General features: G+C 36.1%; 1 protein-coding gene across 1 annotated transcript in view; it reads left to right on the top strand.

Moving 5' to 3' along the window:
- The window catches only part of LOC140151332 (splicing factor U2AF 50 kDa subunit-like), a 47,427-nt gene that overhangs the window by 29,593 nt on the left and 5,687 nt on the right, over positions 1–12,147 (top strand). Inside the window, exons 11-13 of the mRNA XM_072173642.1 lie at positions 2,077–2,156; positions 10,738–10,860; positions 11,287–11,379. Coding sequence (XP_072029743.1) covers positions 2,077–2,156; positions 10,738–10,860; positions 11,287–11,379 — 296 coding nt within the window. The remainder of the gene's footprint in view (positions 1–2,076; positions 2,157–10,737; positions 10,861–11,286; positions 11,380–12,147) is intronic.

The raw sequence follows: 12,147 nt of genomic DNA, 5'->3' as shown, positions 1-12,147 counted from the left end.
TTTTTGTGGGACATGAGAGAGCACATCAGACCTATCGAATTGCATTCTGAATACGAAGAATGTCTTTCTGATATCAAATAATTTTCATTTTATGAAATTCACGATATAATAAAAAATTTTATGACAAATTATTAAAATTTGATATTTTTCACATTTTGGAGATACAACAGTCCTCGAAGTAAATTTTATAAATTTAATGATATAGTCTTAAAGTGTATGTAGCTGGGAGGAAAAGCTGACGATCAATTGAAAATTTTGACCTTTCGTATTGAAGATATGGATTTTTTTCCCAAAAGACCTAATTTTTTTTGGTGTTTTGGGAAAAAAATCCATATCTTCAATACGAAAGGTCAAAATTTTCAATTGATCGTCGGCTTTTCATCCCACCTACATACACTTTAGGTAGAAATCATCAGATTTATAAAGTTTACTTGAGTACTGTTAAATATCAAAAATATCAATTTTAATGATTTGCCATAAAATGTGTATTACATTGCGAATTTCAAAAATCAAAATTATTTGATATCAGAAGGCCATTCTTCGTATTCAGAATGCAATTCGATATGTCTGATGTGCTCTAATGTCCCACAATAAATACTGTCCAAACGCTCATACCCCTTCCCTTAAGAATATTCAGCAAATTCCTTCAGCGGTGTCCGTCTGCCTTTTCTGATTATCGCTTGACCAGCGAATGAGGTGCCAATGGGATGATGATATTTTTATTTTATTTATTTTTATTTTATTCATTTGGCAACAAACATCAAAAATAGAAAATAACATAAAGGAGGCCTCCTGAGCTGCCAGGGAGCACTGAAAAGCACAGGAAAGCACTGTCGCCAAAAGTTATATACAATTTAACACAAGAGACAAGAAAAAAAGGCTACGGTGATGGAAAAAATTGAAGTTGAAGCTATGAGATGTTGTTTAGAAAAGCCCTGAGTTGTTTTTTAAATGTGGTAAACGTGCACGTGACAAGTGAATTCCTGATATCGTTATTTATATTTGACCATATGGCTGGAAAAGAAACAAGCAATGTGTTTTTAAATGCATCTGTTTTGGCTGTGATTTCCTGTTTAAAAATGAGACTTCCATGCCGTTCATTTACAGTCCACCTACAAAAATAAAAGGCATGAGTACTAATTAGACATGAACATGCAAAACATATTGATATATAAGTCCTTCTGTGATTGAGTTTGATGAGTTCTAAAGTACAGAGTCTTTCCTCGTATGACTGTTCCCCCCCTCCGTTGACATAAAATGAGTCTTGTGGCCCTATGTTGAATTTGCTCCAGTTTTTCAATGTTACATTTGCGATACACCTTCCAAACAGGTGCACAATAATCAATGACAGGTAATATAAGTGTACGATATAGCTTAAGAAGAACTTTTGAGTTGTTTTTGCCTGCAACAACCCTAATAAAACCCAGAAGCTTATTGCATTTTTTAACTACATTATTAACATGACAATTCCAACGTAAGTCACTGGTAATAGACACACCCAGAAGACGCAATGTATCCGTTGTTTCAAGCTGAGTGCCATTAACATAGTAAGACAGGGTTGGCTTTGATTTACGCCGGGTGACACACATAACTTGGCACTTGGATGGGTTAAGTTGAAGCGCATTATTATTAGACCACCAGTTCAGTTAATCAAGATCTGACTAAAGAAGAACAATATCTGTGGCATTTTTTATTTCTCTAAAGAGGAAGGTGTCGTCTGCATACTGGTAAATTGATGAATTCAGGTGTAAGTGGAGATCATTTGCATAGATGTTAAATAACAGTGGGCCCAGCATGGACCCTTGTGGAACTCCTGAAAGGACATTTGTCCAACCTGATCTAGCAGCACGAAACACCACGCATTGGCGGCGACCAGTTAGAAAAGATGATATCCATTGATATGATTCAATTAGCAAATCAGAACCCGTCCCCACTTCCATGTTTACGCAATAAACAACGCCAAATTGGCAGACCGCTGAAGAACCTTACTGAAAACTATAATCTGTACACAGTTTCATATGTTTTCCTGTATTTCAATGGCTTGAAGAAGATTTTATTATTGTATGTACATTGCAGGTGTTGTGTCTACCATGGTTCAGGACTCTCCACACAAGATCTTCATTGGTGGCCTGCCAAACTATTTGAACGATGATCAGGTAAGCTTAACATGATGGATATGAGAATAACCAGGATGGGTGGTTACCTGGGTTGGATGGTGTGGGTTGGAGGTCCACGATGAATAGGTGGAAGGGGGAGTGGTTACTAGGGTTAGTAGTTTGGAAGGTTGGATAGGTAGCTGGGCACTTGGGATAGTGTGGTTTAGTGCTTTGCCAATTGAACTGGTGAGCGTTTACATGGGAGTGATTTGTGACGAGGTTGGATAGATGAGTTGGTGGGTGGATGATTGGGAGAGTAGGTGTGAGGCCAGGTGGGCACATACAGAAGCAATGTGTTCTGAAACAGATTTTTATTAGTCTTAACTTGAAATGGAAAGTTAGTTTGAAGAGGCATGTCAGGTATAAACTTCTGGATTTTTGGAATTGTGCTCTTGTGGGTTTGCTTGACAGCAGGGTTCAAAAGGTGGTTTTTAGGAATCAAATTAGGGTAGTTACAATTACAGATAAATACTCAAATACCAAAACTTGAGATTTGCACAAAAGAAAATAGTAAACACATGAAAGAATGTATTTTTGCTTCCTGTTTTTATGTGCAATCTGAATAAAGTTTTTTGAAAGGCTTTCACAATATTCAAATGTGAAGGGGTGGGATGGAAGAGATAGTGGGATGGGAAGAATGGGGAGGGGAAAGGTAGATTGGGTAGGGAGGGAAAAGAGGGTTTGAGATAATATGAAAGGAGAGAAAGAAGAGGATGGCCTAATCCACTACCAGTTTGATTCTGCTCGCTCTCCACACAAACCGATATCATCACAATCCCTTTTTGATTGGCTGAAATCTTTAACATGATGTCATCAGGTACGACTTGAAGCCGCTTGAAAGAAGGCTTTCAATTGGTTAAAGTGGCTATTTAATATTAATGAGTCATGACCATAGTCACATGGAGTGATTAAAAATATACATTTTAGTATCAAACTATGACACCCAGATATTACTGTTCCCCAATATTACTGTTTGATGCTTGATCTTTTTGCCAATCAGAAGCACATTTATGTTAAAATTGGTTTGTGTGGAGTGAGCACTGAGCAGCATCAAACCAGCAGTGATGGAGACTAAGATGAGGCTGGGGAGAGATGAGTGAATGAGGAGAGAAGAGAGGATGCGATGAATGAAGGAAGAGAAAAAGGAGTGGAGCGCCATCATTTGACAAGAAGTGTGAATTTAGCAAAGTGGACGATATAGAAAAACTTGTTTGTGTGAAATTAGAAGTACAAAGAGGTTTCAGTATGATTCAATATTGTAGATACGGCAAAAAAGAAAAGTTGTTTGCTTGTCTTCTACCAACTAGCGCTTATTTTGAAAATTGGGGGAAAATGTTACTGTACAAAAGAATACAAAACTAAAATTTTGGAAATTCTTTAAAAAGGTTTTTTTTCTTTTAGAATTTTGACATCCTGAATTTTTCACACAAAATGTTTTTAAACAGTTCCTTCACATTTCTAATTTTATTATGTATGAGTGATACCGTCATGAAATATCCAAATTCACACCCATTTATTCAGCTAATACATTTTTTGTAAAGAGGATAATCCAACCGACTTACCCTATCCTGGAGAGGCATTGTGGACAAACAAACAATTTATTTTTGTTGGCCTTGATAGAATTTACTGTGTGTGAGTAAGAGTGGGCTATTCCAATTGAAATCGATATACCCCCTATGGAAGACGGGACCTTTATCTCCCACAAAGGAGGTGTTGGTTTCAAATGGAGCCACCCATTCAGGTAATCCCATTTGAAATTCACACTCCCTGTGTGGAACATTAAGGTCAATGTCTTCCATAGGGGGTGTATGGACTTCAACTGGAATAAGCCCAATGAGAGATGTGCATCAAGGTATGTGAAGTGAGAATCTTGTATTTTCATCCAGCCTCAAAGTGAGGCACCAGCAGGTAGGTCTGACGTGGCAATGGGATGCTGCAAGGTCAAAAGGTCAGCAGGAGGTCAAAAGGTTCATCTGAGAGAAAAGATGGAGCAGCGAACCAGCCTTTGTTTTGAGATTTCTTTTGCAGCGGAAGAATTTCTCCCACTTTTCTTTCCACAATTTTATCCTGCAGTTAAAAGAGTTGCTTTATCACTTATGAATGTGCATAACATGATGTGCAAGTCAGAAAATCAAAACTAGGAAAGCCTCTGATAGTACATATCACCAGTATGGATTTCGAAGTAGCAGATTCGAATCATGCGTGATAACCCAATCCTGCAGGGCTTCTACACTCGTGATTTGTCCTTACACTGGCAACGCAACTGTGTAAACACACTGATTGGAATCTGCCACTGCGAAATCCGTCATGGCGTTACTCTCAACTTGAGATGAGACACACTATAAGTAGGCAAGGCTTGTAGATGAAAACATTTAGATTTGATTTGTGATGTGGAGGTAGCAAAACTGAGTGCACTAAAAATTACAAACTCAAGCTGGCATGGAGGTTACATTATTATAATTATGGAAACTTACATACAAAAGGTATTGCTTTCATTTAATTTCAGTGCAATTTTGTTGGATGTATCATTTTATACACATTCAAGTGATAAGGGTGTTTCAGGGGATTTGTTCACAGCAAGCAAGCATGCAGGCGTGCATTGTAAACTCTTCTTCCCTTTAGCATGTGCATCTCGTCTACTCGCAATAACTGATGGATTTTTGAAAGATCTGGCTCTACGGTTCAAACCTACTAGCACGATGGGCTATTCCAGTTGAACTCCATACACCTCTGGAAGACATGACCTTCATCTTCCACACAGCGAGTGTGAATTTTAAATGGGGTTACCTGAATGTGTGACTCCATTTAAAATTACACCCCTGTGTGGGAGAGTAAGGTCATGTCTTTCATAGGGGGTGTGTGGATTTTAACTGGAATAGCCGGATATTAGGGAGTGGTGTACTATTGCAACTTTTATCACATAGGCAACTTTTGCGACAATTATGTGTTTTCAGTAAAGCATAACAGTTGTAGGATTGGCCATTCTATTGAGATAAAACATTACATTTTTAAGTGGAACATCTTGTTAAGAAATTGATAATTGACAGTTTTCACTTTCCTTTGTCAAACTGCATCATATTTTCACAAGAAAATTGTTTTGTTGGAAGAAAGTAAAGGTGCAGATTGTGTAATTAATATCTGATTTGGGTAGATTTAAACAAAGTTGTCCTATTTATATTTGAACAAACCTGATCTAGCAATTTATAAACATAAAAAGGAGGAAATGGGTGTTTTTTATCTGGGAGGATTATGAATAAAATATAAATAAATTAAAATAGAAATGGGTGTTTCTTATCTGGGAGGATTATGAATTAAAATATAAATAAATTAAAATAGGCCTAGGGTCTTGTATTATACATCCCGCATCAAGTAGAACTAGGGAACCTTATGTAACTTTAAGTAAACCAGTCTAGATTAGATTATGTAGTTAAATGAAATATTACATAAATAATAATTAAAAGGCAGTAATTTAACAAATTTGGAATTTCATGATATTAATTTTGTGTGATCAAGATAGTATCTTTTTAAGCAGGTTTAAAAAAAATTAAATTATCTGTGGTAATGTATTTGTTAAAAGGAATATGCATCCAATGTTTGACATAGTACTTTGGAAAATCTATCTACTGAAGTTACAATCTTGGAACTGTCCACCATTCTTCATGTTCATGAGGGGACATTCTGTATGTCAAAGAACTAGCGTTGATTAGTGAACTATCAATTGAATATGCCTGTATGTTTAAAAAACTTGCTCAAATTTAGGTGCACTTTATTTTATTTGTCATCCTGTTTGTAAAAAAAGAAGGGCGCTATAAAGCTAAAACAAAAAGATTATTTTCTGTAGGTGGCCCGAAAACCTAAGTGAGAAATGTGGGTTTGATTTTAATTGTTTTGGTTTTTAGATTCAGGATGTATGGTAACATACAGTGTGGGCCAAAAACAACTTTACCCAATTTCAGAGGGTGGTTGCTCGAATTGTAGAAGAGCTATTCATAATATTGTTACATATTCTAAATGTATATATTTCTAAAAATATTTGATGAAGAAATGAAAGCAAAAGAAGCTAAATTAACAAAATGGTGCTAGTTTTACGTCCGAGGGTCAAAAATCACTTTGTCCACACGTAATTCAATGGTATATGTGTCCGATTGCTAAGAGTACGGCATACATATGCGTTAGGCATACGTGAAATTGGTAAACACGTTTGGCTTGTCTTTGAAAAGTGATGATTGTTTTACATGCATGAAAGAAATACAATTGATTTTAACCCCCATTTACTTGTCATGTACTCGAACTCCACTCCTGTCATTGACCAACAGTTAGCATAAAAATTACACAATTGCAAAGGTTTTATCTGGCGCAGTTTTTGAATTTTAAATAGGCCTTCGTGCATTTTGTGACTGCGTGGCTTATTTCTAAATACCAATAGGTTTGCAAGGTGTTAAGATAAGGCAATTCACAACATAAGAGATGACTTTTATGGCAGAGGTATACTTAATTAAGAACAGAAAGCTTTTTGGTAGTGCAGCGTCAATTTCGGATTCGTTTCCCGAACGTAAGATCCCAAACCTATACCAGAACTCTATGTACGAAAAACTTTCACAACCTCGGAAGTGTGATGAATAGATGCAAAGCACGGAGCGGACGTCCCAAGAACTGGTCGCTCAGCTGCAAAATTGCAGCGGTTCAAAGGGAAAAGAACTAACCCCAGAGTCAGTTGTCGACGCAACAATTTGACGAACATACCACGAACACCCCAACTTCAATAACTTCAAACTTTCTTGTAGATAACATTTGGTAATGACAAAAAAAAAAAATCAGGTCTGAGGTTACAATAATGCTTTGCGCATATTTGAAGAGAATTGTGTTTATCTTTGCAGCGTGAAAGCTGCATATCATGACGAAATATCATAGCTTGACATTTAAATTGTTCATGTTTGAATTATTTGATTGTGTTATATAAAATTGCTGAACAAATTTGTGCATATACTGAGTGGTTCTCATTCTTTATCGAACAAGAGATGTGACACAACAGCTAGTATTAAGCCTTCGCGTGGACAAAGTTAATTTTGACTCTTTGATTTACAACAAGCGTCACATTTTTAATTTAATACATTTTTGGATAGTTTTTTCACCAAATACTCTAAAGAAGATGTTCTTTACGAATATGTGAAAACAATTTGCAGCAGACTTTTCAATTTTGAGATATGAACCTTTTAAATTGGGTAAAGTTGTTTTTGGCCCACACTGTACTTCAAATTACGTATAGTTATTGTCAAATCAGTGCAGGGTATGTTAGATATGAAAATCACTATTTTTTAGAAAATATTACAGATTGAATTTCATAGGATATTTAGTGATTTTATATTACAAAATTTCATCATTTTTTGCTTGACATGTCAATTTTCTGGATTTCTCATAAAAAAATAAATGTAAAATTGCTCCGAAAAAGACAAATGTGCACAGCCTACAAGACAAACATTTTTAAGCAACACATTTGTTATAGTATTTTTTATAATAGGAGCACCCTGAGATCCACTTGGAGAGGAGGATAAGTCCTGCATCATAAATCCCAATTTTTATTAATTCAGGTATTCATTCGATGGTTCCCTAATCAGGACTGGCAAATTAATGTGGCACTTTCATTGAAAATGATGTTGCTTCAAACAATTCATTCAGTACTGGCTGACTATGTCAATTCTAGGATGTTCAGTTTTATTTCCAAGAAAATGGTGTAGCAATAATTTGACTCCATAGGGTCATACTGAGAAACATTGCTTTTATTTTAATAGTTGAGCAGCATGGACGATAGCGTGGATTTTTCCTGCAGCATTTTCTTTCTCAAATGTTTCCAAAATATACATGTACAGGGTTTTTCTTTCCAAAAACTTGCAGCGGATTTCTATTTTTGTAACAGGTTGATATTACCGACATACAGGTACATTGATATTTCTGTTTACAGCACCAATACTTTTTTTATCATTTTATTTTATTCTGCAATTTTCTCCTTTTTGTACCATTTTTTGTCTCGCCTGAACTTGTTCAGAGAGAGAAAAGTAATAGATCATTACCAGTGTTGGTTAAAATACTTCTTATTGAAGGGTTGATAAACTAGTGAGGTGTCAAGGACAATAAGGTCAAAGGTAACACATGGGGGTCATGCACAATTTTCGTGAATTTCAGAAAATGGCTTTGATTTAAGGCAAATATTCCATGGCATAAATTTCAAGGTGTGGGTGATGTTAAAAACAGCCATATCCTCCAAGGTCAAAGGTCATCTAGAGATCAAGTTGCTCTGATTTGACAGAAACGTTATGAAAATAACCATGATGAGGGGACATGCTTAAAAAAATGCCCCAGATCAATCTTTGGAGGATTTATTTGATACCAGTATGAAATTATCTAACTCCTGGAATATCGTGGCACAAAGTAGCAGATGCGTGTTTCTGTTGTATGTTTAGGCAAGTTTATAAAGTGATTCCCCAACAACAAGTTGGTTCAAGATGTGAATGCTCAATTCAGGCGAAGGCTACAGCTCCATCGGTGCTCTTGTTTCAATTTTTTTTAAAATGAGATCTAGTTTGATATGCAACATCACCAAGTTGGCAGAATATTTCCTTTGAATTACTTTTCAGGGACGCCCCATCATTTTCAGGTTTTTTCCCTTCGTTCGATATTTTAGGCATTTCTTTTTAGGCTCTGCAACATCGTTTTTGTTTTCAGTAATTTAAGTATGAGGAATTTTAATAAAAGGTAAGAAAAATTAATAAGTTTGCTGAAAAAAGTAATTAATATTGCTGCTGTGTAATAAAACAAAACTTAAAAAAATAAATGATGAATTTGAAATGCAATGTGATCTGCGATGGATTTCAGTAAAAGTACTGAAGAAATGTTTGATTTGATAAAATAAGAAAGTGAATAGTTTTCAAAGTAACTGACCACGTCTCTTCTTTGTTTCTTCCCAATTTTTTTTCTTTCCCATTCAACTTTGATCCCCAGCAAGCGGGCGTTTATCTCATGACGCATTTATCGCCTTGGTTAAGAACAAAACAAACAATACATTGAGAAAAACAAAACAAAACACACAAAACAAAAAGCATTTTCTTTTTATATAGCGAGCACGTTGTAGTCGCACGCCCTCTATCTCTCGCTACAATCGGTCCTAGTGTTGTGTTGTGCTGCGGTCTCAACTCAAAGGCAAGTTTCACTGTCAGCTGCACGATTGGCATAGTATGAGATGGTAATAATGGTAATATCAAATAGTACTCATATTAAGGGGAAGAGAGAGCATTTGTGGGATTTTGAATAAACCATGAAGAGAGTTTCAAATGGGACTCCTGAAAGGTGACAAAAATTTGACAAACTGTCAAATCTGGTAGGTGGTAATGTAAGAGTATTCACATCACTCGGGTACGGTTTGCTAGCCGTACTAAGACATTTGTACAAATCAAATTGACTGTACAAGATACTTTTGGTTAGGGGTATCATTACATATTCCTGTGTGTACTAAGTAAGTTGTATGTGCAGAGGAGCTTGCGCTATGAACAGGTGGCAATTGTAGCCTTAGTAGAAGCACATTATGAAATGCAGTAAATAAATCTAAATGTGCAGATGTGAGTATGGCCAAGCAGTTGCACCCTTGTGATGAGAATAAGTATGTGAGATATCGGTAGTGTATTTGATAAGTTCTTTTTGTGTTGTATATTCTGAACGGTTAAGCATACAGATTTGGAAAGAGGTTTATATTAAGATTTTTACAAATATAGATAGGTTTATGAATATTTTTGCTGCAGACCAACTTTGGATTTCTATGCATATTATGGGATGTCATAAAAAGTATTTTGAGAACACAATTACAATTTCTCTTCAACAGACTTAAAAGATAAAGAAGAAAATGTTTTTTTGTCAGGTATAGTGAAGGTGAAATCAATCAATTGAAGCATAATATTTGATTGTTTTGCTTGCAACAAACCTTGTTGCATTCTGTAGCCTAACCTCAGATGAAACACACAAGATGAAAGGAAACAACAGAAATATGGTTTATTCAGAATGTGGGTTGAAAATGATTTCTGAATTTAATCCTGTCCTTGTCTTTATTAAGCCATGGGTACAAAATACTAATATTTAGTATTTCCTGCATCAACTATATTTCTGTTGCACCTGTACACGTAAGATAAGTAACTTGAGTCAGTCACATACAAATCCAATTCTTCACTAGTTACTATGTATTTCAATAAACCTTACCTTCTGCATGTAATGCTATTAAATACTAGTACTGTGCCCCAACATGCGGATCCTGTGTTCTGTACCGCAAGTCAAGTTGTACCGAAATTCCTTGAAATAACCTCGTGAGTTGTCTCTATTGTTATGCAATATGTCTATTACTTTGTGGAAAGGAATTTTAGTACAAGCTGAATTTTGGTAGAGAAACCCAGGATACCTGTATTAGAAGTCTCAACTCTGAAGATCAAGAGTAGATACTATTATGTGTAGTACATTAGTGCCCCTTAGAATTTTGTAGTAGACTTATGTGCTCCATTGTCTTGTGCTAATGCTGTATTTGGTTGATATCTTTTTCATTCAGGTCAAGGAATTGCTGTCATCATTTGGTCCTCTCAAAGCATTCAATCTGGTGAAAGACAGCGCCACCTCGTTATCTAAAGGCTACGCTTTCTGCGAGTATGTGGATATCGACCTCACAGACCAGGTTAGTACTTAAATTGTTTTTGGTTGTCCAATTAATTATAATACAGTTGGTGAGCTTTTGAACGGACATACGGATAAGGCTCATGCTTGTCATCGTCATGTATTGATATTTGGATGATATGTACAGATGTAGTGATATTAGGATGATATGTGTGAATTGAATTGAAAAAAAAATATATGAATTAAATTGATTTGAAAATTGACAGGGTGCACTTGTTCTGCATGCCGGCAGTTGGGTTTTTAACCCAGCCCTTGACAACACCAACTCTCATATCAGAGATATAATTTAATTATGTATCTATTCAACTTTCATAGTTGCTGATTTCAGCAAAATGTAGTGCTTAGAATGTGCAGTAATTGAAAAAAGCAGGTCGGCCTGTGTCATTTAGAATTAATCTAGGTTTATATTATCTTTTAATATCCGTAGGCTATCGCAGGACTGAATGGCATGCAGCTAGGAGACAAGAAATTGATCGTGCAGAGAGCCAGTGTGGGAGCTAAAGGAAACCAGGGTGCAGCTGTAAGTAACACTGATTTAGAGGGTAATAAATGGCACATCATTTGTTTGGAGGGCATTGTGAAAAATCTGAATATTTAGCCCCAGGGGATATTCCAAATTTGATTCGGACTCAATTGTGGTTGGATATGTGGAGGTTATGAATAAGAAATAACGGTGATGTTGTATACTTCCTGGATGAATAATACGTCCCAAGGTTTGGAAAAAATGTGACAGTAATGGGTGAGGGACAGCTGAGCGGGGCCATGGTACAATATGAAATCCATCTTCGTCATGTAAGATACAACTTAAATACTATATGAGAATTTGGCCCCTGTGTTTTTGAGAGACACACATATGCCTGACATGTGTTATGTGCAGGTGAAGACCCTGCTTTTGCTCATCATAAGGCTAATGAAAGTTGACTCCCAGTTTCCCGTTACCCGACTCCGGTCAGAAAAAAATGCCGATCAAATATTTCATTATTTTCCATTATTTCATTATTTCACATTTTCAAGTTTTTAAGAAAAAAGGATAGTTTTAATGTCATCTTTCACGTCCGACCGTATTTTAAGCACTTTTACGCCGACCCTGACCGGCCCGAATAGTCTTTGCAAGCGCTGGGTTAAACTACGTGGTAAAATGGCGATATCCTAGGGCGCATTTACTGGAGACTAGGAATTCCCTGCATCTAAGTTTCTCCTACCACTAAATGGATAGACCGAACACAAAGAGAGGCAGCCAAGTTCAAGGGAACCAGCGTATGAACAAATATGAAAGCATTTCTACCGT

This window comes from Amphiura filiformis, chromosome 4, assembly GCF_039555335.1.
Source record: "Amphiura filiformis chromosome 4, Afil_fr2py, whole genome shotgun sequence".
In the NCBI taxonomy this organism is placed as follows: Eukaryota; Metazoa; Echinodermata; class Ophiuroidea; order Amphilepidida; family Amphiuridae; genus Amphiura; species Amphiura filiformis.
The sequence above is the reverse complement of the archived record's forward strand: the minus strand, read 5'-3'. Positions and strand labels throughout refer to the sequence as shown.